The following is a 13,834-nucleotide window of genomic DNA, read 5'->3' on the forward strand; positions in this document are numbered from 1 at the left end:
GTAAAAGTAAAGTACAAATACCTCAAAATTGTATTTAAGTACAGTACTTGAGTAAAGGTACTTAGTTACTTTCCACCACTGGTCCTTAGTATCAGGACACCTATATTTGACAAGCAATACTGCCTCAAGTTTATTAAAGGAATATCTCCCCTGGCCAAGCAGGGATTCCGTGTTGGCACCCCCCACCGCCCCCAAAGATATGTTGTGATATGGATTGTAGCTTAACAAATACAAGACACACTGACATTAACAACGAGGCACAACTCATAGGCACAACTAAACCATACATGGACATAGAAACATGCCAAAAACCTGCCACATCAGGAGGATTCAATCACTATTGACTGGAAAAAAGTGAGTTTTGAGCCTGCAAATGAGTAAATGTATAGGGGTCAGATATGACAATCTAAGTTTATATCACAGGACAGCCAGAACCAGGAGCCCCAAATCAATTCTGAACCATGCCGGCAGTCAGTGGAGAGAGAGGACAAGATAGAGAGGAGAGGATAATTCTTAAAATTGAATGAAATGAATGAATGAATGTCTTTATTGCAGACTCAAGGTCCATATAAATGCCCTCCCCCCCACATGGGAAAAAGACAGTAAGAAAGTCAGTGTGTGAGTGAAACAAATGCACACACATACTGTAAATGCTTTCACTTTGCAGTCATAGTTATGGACAGTGCAGATAGAGTTTGTGCACGTAGGGTTGAGTTAAATATTGTCTTTCCTTTTTAGACCTAGCGACATGGTGTGTGTGCATGTGCGCGCGCGTGCATGTGTGCGTGCGCGTGTGTGTGAGCGTGGTGTTTTTGAGCTGTTCCTTTTGCTGCTGTGGTTTTAGTGTTGCAACAACACCCAGACACTCAGACTCTCTAAGACTGTCCATTAGAATGATATCATTAATTTACAGGCTATATTCAAAAAATAATCTCTCCATGCTATTACTTTTCTTGAATCTTTAGTAAAAAAAAAACAGTGCAATGACTCATCTATTATATTTCATTACATTAATAATAACTGCATCCGCTTTGTTGATCTGCGTATCCTTTCTTTCGTGTTCCCCTATAAGTACATTTTATTTATATAGCACTTCTCACAGAGAGGACTCACAAAGTGCTTCACATACATGGAGATTAAAACAAAACAAGGTAATTAAAAAAGGAAGAAAGAAAACAAAAAAGCCTGTACAGTTCAACTCAAGCAGTACAACAATAACATAAACGTGGAAATAAAATCATGTAACATCTGCAAAAGCTTGTTCAAATAGTAGCGTTTTAAGTTTGTTTAAAAAAATGTCCACAGAGGCTGCGGTTCTCAAGCCCTGTGGAAGAGCGTTCCAAAGCCTGGGAGCTACAGCCTGAAAGGCTCTGTCACCTTTGGTTTTTAGCGGCGCTAGCCGCTCTATACCTTTAGGTATAGAGCGGATATTAGCCCTCTATACCTGGCTTTTGCGTCAACGTTCTGATTGGTCAGGCTCGCCAAGGTTCTGATTGGTCAGGTCCGTCAACGTTCTGATTGGTCAGGTCCGTCAACGTTCTGATTGGTCACTATTCATGACATCACTATGTTACTATTCATGACATCACTATGATGTCATTAATATAGAATTAGATGTTTGAAATCATCACATTAGAGGAGAACCACAGGCAAGGAGATGATCAAATATATGCAGACATCCTCAACAGACTCAGAGTGGATCACCACACTGAAGATGATCTAGCAATTTTAACTGCCAGAATCAGACCTGAAGGCCATTCGGACATGATTGATGCAACGTATATCAGCTGTACAAATGTAACAGTGAACAAACAGAACAATCTCAGACTAAATGAACTGGCAACAGAACTGCTGAAGATAGAAGCCATTAATTATCATCCAACAATTCCAAACTTTCAACCAAAAGTCAACGCAAAGGGAACAGTTGGACATTCAGCATTTCTACAAACCTTGACGCTCAAGATTGGTGCTCGAGTAATGTTGATTCACAATCTGGATACTCTTGATGGTTTGACCAATGGCTCAAGAGGAACCCTTGCCGAGGTGATCAAAGACCAACATGAAAAGGTCATCAAACTGATGGTTAGATTTGATGAAGAATATCAAGGGGAAAACAAACGTAAAACACAACCTGCACTCCAATTCAAGTACTCTGGTTGTACACCAGTGGAACGAGTTCAATTCACATACAGCCTGTCAAAGAAGCAAACCCATGCGTCGAGCTCTGCAACAGTCTATCAATTCCCACTAGTACTTTGCTATGCGGCAACATGCCACAAGTTCCAAGGACAAGAAATTTCCAAACCCCAAACAGCAGCTATGGACTTAACAACAATATTCCAGCCAGCCATGGGATATGTCATGCTGAGCAGAGTCCCTTCCTTAGAACAACTCTACATCATCAACCATCTACCAAAAGAAAAGCTCCGTGCAGATAAAAATGCCATGCAGGAACTGAAGAGGATGGAGAGTGTGTCCATTAACATCAACCCTACAGAATGGGAAAAGACACATGAGTGGGCTGTGAAGGTGGCAGCTCTCAACTGCCATTCCCTAGTACCGAAATTGGAAGAAATTAAAGCAGACCCTGTTCTGGCTTATGCTGACATTATATGCCTCAGTGAAACATGGCTCACACACAACAACTATGTCCCATCTCTGCAGATTGATGGGTTTTCACTCCATCTAAACAGTATTGGACATGGCAAGGGATTAGCCACTTACTACAGAACAGCAACACTAAAACATCACACAGATTTTACGAGTGACACGATGCAAATCACCATGATGGTCTCAACAGACAGACATAATCAGTGTCTACAAAAGCAAAGGACATACATCCTCGATCCAGAATTTGACACGGTTAATCGACCCAATCAAAACAACTCTGATATGCGGTGATCTCAACATATGCCTTGGTGAAAACCCCAACAACCACGTATCAGAATCTCTTCAGAAACTAGGCTTCACTCAACTCATACAAGAAGCAACCCACTTTGAGGGAGGACACAGACCACGCGTACTTCCGAAACAACGGACAAGTCACTGCACATCCATCTCTGTACAGTTCATACTACACAGCAAAAGACCACGATGCTTTGCTAATAACACTAAGGTCAATATAAAGACTCTGGGTACGGCTTATAAATTGTATACATTATTTCATAAAACATAAATATCTTTCTGGAAGCCTTGAAATAAATTTACAGAGATTTAATATTGTTTCTCTAGTAGAAACATATCTATGACAAAATATATCAAAGGCGCCGCTACCTTCACACAGGTGTGATTTTTAAATTAGTGTTGGGAACTGTAATTAGACCCTGTTCAGCAGACCTTAGGGCCCTCCCTGACACATAACGTGGGACCAGGTCAATTAGGTATTGACCTGGCCATGCAGAGCTCTGTAAGTGAGCACCAGGACCTTGAAATGAACGCTAAATTTTACAGGAAGCCAGTGTAAAGAGGCCAGGACTGGGGTGATGTGGCCAGGAGTCCAGGACTGGGGTGATGTACACATTAAAATGTACCCAACTACACAATGACACTGCTGTCAAACAAGTCTATGAAGCTATCTATGAAATCTATGAAAAAGTTGAATCTGCAACATATTTTTATACAGTGTGTAGTGGGGGTCCCCTGCTTGATCTCCTTCTCAGCTAAGCGGTCCTTGGCCTGAAAAACGTTCCAAGACCCCTGACTTAGTGCATTGGGGCAATAGGCTCTATGCACAGCAGCCATTGGAAAGAAATTGGGCCTCTTCTTACTTCCTTCACAGGTGTTACCAATGATACTAATGAAGGCTCTGTTCCATTCTGGTCAGGGTGCTGATATTGTGCATGTTGGCTCACTAGAAACACTCCATTTTGGTTCCCAAACGGCACCTTATTACGGGTCCATTTGGTTCCATTTGTACACTCTCAGAGTTATGGGGGTCCTTGAAAATAAGACAACCACTATGCCACACTAAATGGAACAGAGCCTTAATTAGTATTATTGGTAACACCTGTGAAGGAAGTAAGGAAGGGGCCCAATTAATTCCCAATATGGCTGCTGTGCATAGAGCCTATTACGTGGACAGTTATGTTTTTAAGCTCAGTCAGTCACTGGGTGTCTTGGGCCTTTCTGTCTTCTGCTCGACTTAGCCTGACCACTCCATGGGGTTTATCATTGTACTCATGTTTCCTCGTCTCACCTTTTCTAATTTGTAATAAACATTTTTATTATACTTAAAGTCCTTCGTGTTTTGAGCATTTGTTTATAGCAGGATACATTTTTCCACATCCGTGCGTGCTTTACTGCCACTTGTACAGCATATGGCTATGTAGATATTATTTGATAAAGTGCATGTCAGGTCGGTGCTCTCGGAATGCACACACAGTGTAATGCTAAGTGCATTGACAGCTCTCAGCTTTCTGTTCTCGCCACAAACATTGACCACATTTTGTTTCCTTAATTCTAGGTATTATAGGCTACTCCCCCGCCCCCCCCTCCCCAACACACACACACACACACACACACACACACACACACACACACACACACACACACACACACACACACACACACACACACACACACACACACACACACACACACACACACACACACACACACACACACACACACACACACACACACACACACACACACACACACACAGTTTACGCCCACCTACACTACTATGTAACCACCTATATAGACAATGCTCACAATACAATAAAGGCTACAGGGTGGGATACTATAGCTGCAGAAAGAGAGAGACAGACAGATACAACTTGGCAGGTACATTATAGACTGACAGACTACAATGATGAAGAAGACACCGGTTGTTCTAGTGGTCTGCATGCTGCTGTTCTCAACTCTGGATGTCCTGGCACAATCGCCAAGTAAGTTTTTCTTAGAAATCTAAAAAAAATACTGGTCCTAATGAGTTAATGTCATGATGTGCATCATGACATTAACTCATTAGGACCAGTATTTTTTTTAGATTTCTTTGGGCAATTTAAAAAAACATCTTGAGAATTTGTGCAAATCTTTGAATATATACATTTTTTTAAAGCAAACATTTTTTAACTCAAATCTTTGCTTCTGGGGAATTCTACAAATGTCTTCTAAATCCTAAGTTTTTTTTTTTTTTTTTAAACGTATGTTGCTATAATATCAGTGGTTCCCAAACTTTTTTCATTGTGCACGGACCCCCCCCCCCCCCCCCCCCATCTCAAAACATTTTGTTCCAGGGACCCCCAGAAGCAAAGATTTAAGTCAAAAATGTACATATATATTCAAAGATTTGCACACATTTTCACGATAACATTTTTTATAAATTGCAGATCTACAAGGTCATAGACAGGAGCTCAGTGTGCGGCGCTCAGTGGGGCGGCCATAGCTGAGTGGTTAGTGAGTCCGCCTAGGGAGCCAGAGGCCCTGGTTGCCGCAGGTTCGATTCCCGGCCAGGCCAGCATATGTGTCGATGAAATGAAATTTGTCCCTGAGCAAGACTCTTAACCCCTAATTGCTCACAGGTTCTCATTGGAAACAAGACCGCAAGGACTTTCATGAACGACCTGTTAAAAGGAATTATCCTTTGTGAGCTTGAGCTTGTATAGCTGCTATTATTGAATAGCCAAAATAAAATCTTAAAATGACACTGGATTAATAATGAAAGAGACAATCAAAGTCTTAGTTGTTATTTTGTATTTATGTTATATTCCAATACCTGCCTGTTTGTCTCCGACTTGTTTCTCACTCGGCCTCACTCTCCCAGACAGCTTTGGTCCAGACGAGTGTTGCTTCAGCTTCTACTCCAAACGCCTGCCTAAGGACAACGTGGTGACGTTCCAGCGCACAGGCACCCACTGTGCCAATGATGGCGTTGTGTGAGTATTAAGTTATATGAACTATTGTATTGTACCATAACTAGTGGTGGAAAGTAATTAAGTCCATTTACTTTTAAGTGCTGTAATTTTGGAGGTATTTGTACTTTACTTTGAGTGTTTCCAATTTTCAATACTTTTACTTCTACTCCACTACATCTCGGATCCAAATATTGCACTTTTACTACACTACAATTATTTGAAAACTTTTGTTACTTTGTAGATTTTGATTATTATCACAAAACATACATTAACCACTTCAGCCCTATATATATTTCGGCCATTTGAAAATAGCAGATCTACAAGCTCACAACGCGTCGCGATGCAACGCGTTGTGAGCTTGTAGATCGGCTAATTTCAAATAGCCTATGTATAAAATAGGCCTAAAGTGGTTAAAGTATGTTTCATAATATAATAATTTATATCTGCAAAGTAACTAAAGTTTGCAAATAAATGTAGTGGAGTAAAAGTACAATATTTGCCTCCGAGATGTAGTGGAGTAGAAGTAAAAGTACTGAAAATTGTAAATATTCAAGTAAAGTACAAATACCTCAAAATTGTACTTAAGTAAAGTACTTAAGTAAATGTACTTGGTTACTTTCCAACACTGACCATGCATAATGCTCAAATTATAGCAGATGTGACTTATAGTCATTGGAATGGCTTCTGAGGGCTGCTACTCTCAGAAGGCATTCCAATGCACATCTGCCAAATGATACTCCACCATATATCTCACCAAAAGTAGCTGATATACAGGCTCACGTTGCGTTGTATGTACAAAGTGTTGTGCATTTGCAGACCTCCTTAATGTTGGTTTACATTTATAATGACCAGCAGTTAAAACAAAGGGGGGGGGGAAAATATCATATTTGACATAGTATATTTGCCATTAATATCACTGACCATCAGTTTGTGCTTTTGTTTTTATTTTGAAAAGCATCGGTTCTGGTACGGTTTAGGCTGTTTTAAAAGTTGAGATGACGGCTAATCAATAATAACATCATCTATTCAATATAACTGCAGATCTTGTTGTGACCCGGTCAGGAATGATAAAACACAATGTAAAATAACAGAACTGAGATTGTTATACTTGAATGACTGACATGGATTTATATGTCCCTACTGTATGTCCCCTAACTGTTACACTGGTCTACTAGTAAACAGCACCTTAAACAATTCAACCCGGGGACGCATCTCTGTCCTTTTAGATTTCTTTGGCTATACAAGCTCATAGCACGGCATGAGTACCGTGCTATGAGCTTGTAGATCAGCTATTTTTGAAAAATCGAGCTAACAACGCATTGTGAGCTTGTAGATCGGCCATTTTCAAATGGCCGATAGGGCTGAAGTGGTTAATGTATGTTTTGTGAAAATAATCTAAATCTACAAAGTAACTAGTAACTAAAGTTTTCAAATAATTGTAGTAGAATAAAAGATATTTGGATCCGAGATGTAGTGGAGTAGAAGTAAAAGTATTGGAAATACTCAATTAAAGTACAAATACCTCCGAATTGTACTTAAGAACAGTACTTAAGTAAATGTACTTCTTTACTTTCCACCACTGTCGTGGAATATGAATGAATACAATGTAAAATTAAACACCTTAATGAGGCAAGTCTTCTCTCTATCCATGTGTGTTCTAGGTTCACAATGAAGAAAGGTAACAAGATCTGTGCCGACCGAACTCAGGACTGGGTCCAGAATGTCATCACCCACGTGGAGACCAGAACTTCTTCTGACCAATAAGCCAATTATAATAGAGGGTTCTGGGGGCTTCAGGGCTGCCTAATATCTGCTACAGAAAAAAGTTAGACAGGTGGTTTTGTGACAACGCTTTGAGATGAACAAGCTTTGCTTTATGACAATTGGAACAGGTCAGAACTTGTGGTAACTAGTTAATCTCCCAGGTTTCTAAATGTTTTTCAGTTTTCTCTCTCTATCCTGAAAATAACGTGTTTTAAACAACACATTCAAAAGTAGAAAATGTAGCAGGCATTTTGCATCTTTGCATAATCAGTGCTGTAAACGTTGATGATGAATTGCTGATATTATTTCTGCTACAATAAAACAAGCATTTGTATTTCCTTAATACATAGTTTGGCTGTGTTTGCATAGTAGCACGAGCAATCTTTCTCTATGGTTAAAAAAAGGGGAAAAAGACACATAATTAAGATATCCTTATGGATAATGTCCAACCACACAAAGAATATTGTTTTTTCAGTAGTTCTTTGCAGTCATTGAGGTGCTATATAGCACCGCTACTAATCACAGCACCTGTTCAGCTGTTTTATGGTTCTTCAGTTTAGTTTAAGCAATAGTTGAATGGTTCTATGTATAGCCTAGCACCATTTGACAAAGGTGCAATATAAAACTATATGCTATACATGAGTACGAGCTAAAGAAAAACTCTCTCTTAGTGATATTGAGCAGCATTTGTTTTATGAGACACTGGCAACTGTTCTTGGGACTTCATTGCAATGCTCGTCTCGTACATTGTTTTTTCTTCTTTGTCGTGTTTCCTCCCACAGAGTAAAACAAAATGTAGTGTGAAAATACAAGTTGGTTTCATAAGCCTGTGCAGTACAATACTGTATGGATATATCAAAACAAACGTCATGCTGGGCCCCTTTAGTTTGTATTTATTTAATAGACTGACTGAGTTCATGGATCCAACTCTGGTGAAAGCACAGTAAAGAATTCTCTCACTTTGCAGTAGTAGTCAGTGCACCTCAACGGCCAGCAGATGGCGTCTTTGCACGTAGGGCTGAATGTTAATGTTCAGTTAAATGATTGATTGAATGATTGATTGATTGATTGATTGAATACTTTACAGTTTGCAAAAAAGGCACGGTGGCACAGATTTATACAAAAGAATGCTAAAAGGATAAGGGCTTGTTACTGGTTACTTTGCAGACATACATTATTTTATTATAAAACATACATTAACCACTTTAGCCCTATTTTATACATAGGCTATTTGAAAATAGCCAATCTGCTATTTTCAAACATTTTAGTACTTATACTTTTGGTACTTTAAGTATATTTTCATGCCAATACTTTTGTATTTTCACTCAAGTAACATTTTGAACACAGTCTTTTACTGGTAACAGAGTATTTTTAGATTGTGGTATTGCTACTTTTACTTGAGTAAAATATCTGAGTACTTTTTCCACCACTGGTGAGAACACTTTTGTATTGCCATTTGTAATATGGCAATCCTCTCAGAGAGAGGATTGACAGAGCAGATACAGTATAAAATATAGTATAAGAACGGGAATAACAATAATAGAATGTCTGTATTACATTGAAACATTACAGCATGTACAAGCAGCATGTGTAGTATAGCTAAGAAGGCATTTAATAAAGTGTGCGTCTATGCATCATCTCAGTGCATTGAGGATGCACACACACTGTTATGATAAGTGCAACAGCTCTCAACTTTCTGTTCTCACCACAAACATTGACCACAGCTTGTTTCCTTAATTCTAAGTATTCCCTCCCCCCACCTACACTAATATGTACCAACACACACACACACACACACACACACACACACACACACACACACACACACACACACACACACACACACACACACACACACACACACACACACACACACACACACACACACACACACACACACACACACACACACACAGCAGAGAGAGAGAGAGAATATGGATTAAAAAAATCCCCCAGCTTAAAGATAAATAAGAGAAATTACAACTCTGAGTCTCAAGGCCCATACATGCTCCAATTTGGCTTCATTTGGCCTAACTGTTAAAAGTACATGGATCAATTTAGGCCAACATGACAACTCAAAAACGTAGCTATAGCTATAGTATACATGCTATAAAGCTATAGCATACACACATGCAGGTTGAGCACATAAGGATCTTTGTCTTTTTGATAACACAGGAATCACCCTTTTTTATCATGCTAAATGTTTCATTTAATTTCACGCCAACCTTTGCCGTGTGTCACTCCCCATATCTATCTCTTCCCATTCCCTGTCAGTCTACTGTATACTCTACCAGTAAAAGGCAGAAAAATCCCCCCAAAAAAGAGAGTACCTGTAGATTTTATCCTATACAGGATTTACAGGATGCACTATTTGCATTATATTTTAAGATGCAAGATAAAAAAGGTACGATATGCACATCACCACAGTTCTTTAAACACGGTGCTGGACCCCAAAAATTATCAAGTGAAGAAAAAAGGAACGTCCGCACACAATAAACTGCTCTCCCGTCATTTTATTTCAAACAAAAGTGAACAACATTTCGCCCATGCTACTTAAAGGTAGGTTAGCTAAGTGATATGTTTGGGTTAAATTAAAAGAGATAGAACTGGAACCTAAGTAGATTTTGATCAAGTGCACGTTTATGCATCATCTCAGTGCATTCAGGATGTGTGTTACGATAAGCGATAGCATCTCTCAGGTTTCTGTTCTCAAAATAAACATGGACCACAGTTTTTTCCCCCTTAATGCTTGTTAACCCAACCCCGACCCCACAAGTTCCCTCCCACCTAAACTAATATGTGCCAACTTAACACATATATACACATGCACGATAAAAGATCCAGGGTTGGAGACTGCAGAAAGGGAGAGAGAGACTGTGAGAGATAAGAGTGAAATAGATACAGCAGATATAACTTGACAGTACAGACTGATAGACTACAGTATGATGATGACTATGAGGGTGAAGAAAATACCAGTTATTCTAGTGGCCTGCATGCTGCTGTTCTCCACTCTGGCTGCAGAGGGTAAGTCTATTTAGTCATCTGTCCTGGTCAGTGATGGAAAAAGTACTACAATGTTTTACTAAAGTAAAAGTATCAATACTGCAATGTAGAAGCACTCTGTTACAAGTAAAAGTCCGGATTTATTTTTTTACTGGTACTTAAAGTACCAAAAGTAAAGGTACTAAAATGTTTGAAAATAGCCGTTCTACAAGTTCACAATGTGTCGCGATGCGACACGTTGTGGCCTTGTACAGTGTAGATCGACTATTTTCAAATAGCTTAGGTATAAAATAGGGCTACACAAGTGGTTCATGTCTGTTTTACAATGTCATAATTTATATCTGCAAAGTAACTAAAGTTTTCAAATAATTGTAGTGGAGTAAAAGTACAATATTTGCCTCTGAGATCCATAGCTGAGTGGTTAGTGAGCCCGCCTAGGGAGCCAGAGGCCCTGGTTGCCCCCAGGTTTGATTCCAGGCCAGGCCAGCATTATGTGTCGATGAAATGTGTCCCTGAGCAAGACTCTTAACCCCTAATTGCTCACAGGTTCTCATTGGAAACAAGACCGCAAGGACTTTCATGAACGACCTGTTAAAAGGAATTATCCTTATCCTTATGTAGTGGAGTAAAAGTAAAAGTATAGACAATTGGAAATACTCCAGTAAAGTAAAAGTACCTCAAAATTGTAGTTAAGTACATCACTTGAGTACATGTACTTAGTGACTTTACACCATTGGTCCTGGTTTTAATCATTGACACAATGATTTATAACAATCAAAGTCATTTGTTGTTCTTGTTTTTCTACGTTTGTGTCTCTGTGTCACTCTGCCTTGCGCTCCCAGAAACCACTGGTCCAAATGAGTGCTGCTTCTCGTATAGAACTGCACGCCTGCCCAAGGACAAAGTGGTGACATTCCAGCGCACACACATTCAGTGTGCTAGGGATGGTGCTGTGTGAGTATTATGTTTATGTACTAAATGGTGCATTTATATAGCACTTTTATCCAAAGCGCTTTACATAGATTGTGCATTACATTCATCCATTCACACACCGATGGCGGAGGAAACCATGCAAGGCACCAACCTGCTCATCGGGAACAAATAGGGGTTCAGCGTCTTCCTCAAGGACACTTCGACACTAACTCTTTTGGGGGAGCCCGGGAACAAAGTTTACCTTTGAAACGTTTATATTTTGTCAGTCATCTTTCTGCAGCTTTAATTGTCTGTATGTTTCACCCTATAGAGACATGCTGCTCAATTGCTCCACTCCTCCATAGGTAGGACTCTGGTTGAAGCTAACTTTAAGTTAATGAAATGAACCTTTGTACAAGTTTATTACGTAGTCTTCTTACATACAGTATAGTGCGTAAGAAGACTAAGCAATAATAGACTATAGTACAGTGCTTGTTCAGAGCAAGCTATATCTGGACAGCTGCTCATCCAATCGACTGCAAGTCCTTGGCTCTATTCACAGCAGCCATATTATGAAGAAATTCACAGGTGTTACCAATGATACTAATGAAGGCTCTGTTCCATTCTGGTCAAACAGAGTCAGGGTGCTGATGTTGTGCATGTTGGCCCACTGGAAACACTCTGCTACACCAGTGGGTCTACAGTTGGGGTCCAGGGACCCTCATGGGCTTCCAAATGGCATTGGCCCCTTACGGGTGTGTAACTCTGAGAGTGTACGGGTCCATTTGGTTCCATTTGTACACTCTCAGAGTTATGGGGGTCGTGGAAACCACTGTGCTACACTAAATGGAACAGAGCCTTCATTAGTATCATTGGTAACACCTGTGAAGGACGTGATAATATGGGCTGCTGTGCATAGAGCCTATCGGATGACCAGTTCTCGAGATACCGTAGGACATATTGTAGGACAGTCAGTCATTTATACGCATTGCATTACATACGTACATACAGAGATTCCTGGAATGTAATTATTCCAGGATTTAATTTATTATTTATTTAAATTTAAAACTGCACTATATATGTAACTTTCCTACTCAGCTCACAACTTGAGCTTGTAGATCTGCTATTTTCACATTTCAAATTATATTTTTTGACAATTTAGCCAATGTTTGACCAGTTTTTATAGTATAGTTTAGAGTTTTAGATTACTTTTGATGCAGTAATGTTCTTTTGCTTGACTATTGTTTTTGAGGTGTTAAAAAGGTCTTAAAAGTACTTACATTCTGACTTCACTGTCATCTGGGGACCCCCCCAAAAAAATCATGTGGGGACCCCCTGGGGGTCCCGACCCACAGGATGGAGAACCACTGCCCTAGGCGAGTAGAGGGGGGGTAGGGCGTGTGGGTGCGGAGGTCTAGACTTCTAGTGGGGCTGCGCCTCGGGCTGCTATAGGATGACAATCTTCTCTCTATCTCGGTCTGTTCCATAGGTTCACAATGAAGAATGGCGCCAAGATCTGCACTAACCCAGCTGAGAAGTGGGTCCGGGATCTCATCGCCTCGGCCACCTCAGTCTAACGAGCCAATTTGAAGGTTCTGTGGGACACAGAAATGCCTAAAAGTTCCAGACAACCAATTGTTTTGTTTTTTTGACAATGCTCTAACCCATTCAGTCCGGGGACGCATCTCTGTCATTTTAGATTTATTTGGCTATTAAAAAATAGCATGAGCTATGAGCTTGTATTTCTGCTATTTTTGAAAAATCGTGAAAATGTGTGCAAATCTTTGAATATATATATTTTTAAAGTGAATATTTGTAACTCAAATCTTTGCTTCTGGGGGTCCCTGGAAAAACATATTTTACAAATGTTCCCTTTAAAAATATATATATTTAAAGATTTGGACACATTTTCACGCTTTAAAAAACAATAGCAGATCTACAAGCTCAGAGCACGGCACTCGGTGCTGTACTCTGAGCTTGCATATCTGCTATTTTTGAATAGCCAAAGAAATCTTAAAATGACACATGCGTTCCCGGTCTTAAAGGGTTAAGATGAACACCAAGTTTGCTTTATGATGAACGAAACAGATCAACCCCCGTTTCTATAGTTTTGTTTGTTCTCTCGCTCTATGCTGACAATAATGTGCATTAAACAATCAATTAGAAAGCAGAATTCCTTTGTTGTTGTATGAATGAGTGGAATTTCTTTAATAAATAGTTTTCAGTTTTGTTTTTTAGTAGTGCAGATTTTTTTCTTTGAGGGACAGCATTTATTGCAATGCTTAAAAAAAGGTTCA

At 39.7% G+C, this 13,834-nt stretch overlaps 3 protein-coding genes across 3 annotated transcripts in view; all 3 read left to right on the forward strand.

The window, feature by feature from the left end:
• Window positions 1–13,834, forward strand: part of LOC311062531 (C-C motif chemokine 4-like) — a 405,685-nt gene that overhangs the window by 216,592 nt on the left and 175,259 nt on the right. The gene's annotated exons all lie outside the window — the stretch shown is intronic.
• LOC311062534 (C-C motif chemokine 3-like) lies at window positions 4,728–7,965 on the forward strand. The gene is made up of 3 exons (XM_084081650.1): window positions 4,728–4,889; window positions 5,768–5,879; window positions 7,520–7,965. Exons 1-3 carry the CDS (start codon window positions 4,811–4,813, stop codon window positions 7,620–7,622), a joined length of 294 nt encoding a protein of 97 aa, XP_083937776.1. The 5' UTR covers window positions 4,728–4,810; the 3' UTR covers window positions 7,623–7,965.
• LOC311062537 (C-C motif chemokine 14-like) lies at window positions 10,462–13,762 on the forward strand. The gene is made up of 3 exons (XM_084081653.1): window positions 10,462–10,646; window positions 11,468–11,579; window positions 13,027–13,762. Exons 1-3 carry the CDS (start codon window positions 10,565–10,567, stop codon window positions 13,112–13,114), a joined length of 282 nt encoding a protein of 93 aa, XP_083937779.1. The 5' UTR covers window positions 10,462–10,564; the 3' UTR covers window positions 13,115–13,762.

This window comes from Gymnoscopelus microlampas (assembly GCF_963454915.1).
Source record: "Gymnoscopelus microlampas genome assembly, chromosome: 16".
Taxonomy (NCBI): Eukaryota; Metazoa; Chordata; class Actinopteri; order Myctophiformes; family Myctophidae; genus Gymnoscopelus; species Gymnoscopelus microlampas.

What these genes read in the sequence shown, in the direction of transcription:
- LOC311062534 (XM_084081650.1), top strand. Translation starts at nt 4,811, where the DNA reads ATGATGAAGAAGACACCGGTTGTTCTAGTGGTCTGCATGCTGCTGTTC. An exon ending in TGTCCTGGCACAATCGCCAA is followed by an intron (nt 4,890 to 5,767) that starts GTAAGTTTTTCT and finishes TCACTCTCCCAG; the next exon opens with ACAGCTTTGGTCCAGACGAG. An exon ending in TGTGCCAATGATGGCGTTGT is followed by an intron (nt 5,880 to 7,519) that starts GTGAGTATTAAG and finishes TGTGTGTTCTAG; the next exon opens with GTTCACAATGAAGAAAGGTA.
- LOC311062537 (XM_084081653.1), top strand. Translation starts at nt 10,565, where the DNA reads ATGATGATGACTATGAGGGTGAAGAAAATACCAGTTATTCTAGTGGCC. An exon ending in CTCCACTCTGGCTGCAGAGG is followed by an intron (nt 10,647 to 11,467) that starts GTAAGTCTATTT and finishes TTGCGCTCCCAG; the next exon opens with AAACCACTGGTCCAAATGAG. An exon ending in TGTGCTAGGGATGGTGCTGT is followed by an intron (nt 11,580 to 13,026) that starts GTGAGTATTATG and finishes TCTGTTCCATAG; the next exon opens with GTTCACAATGAAGAATGGCG.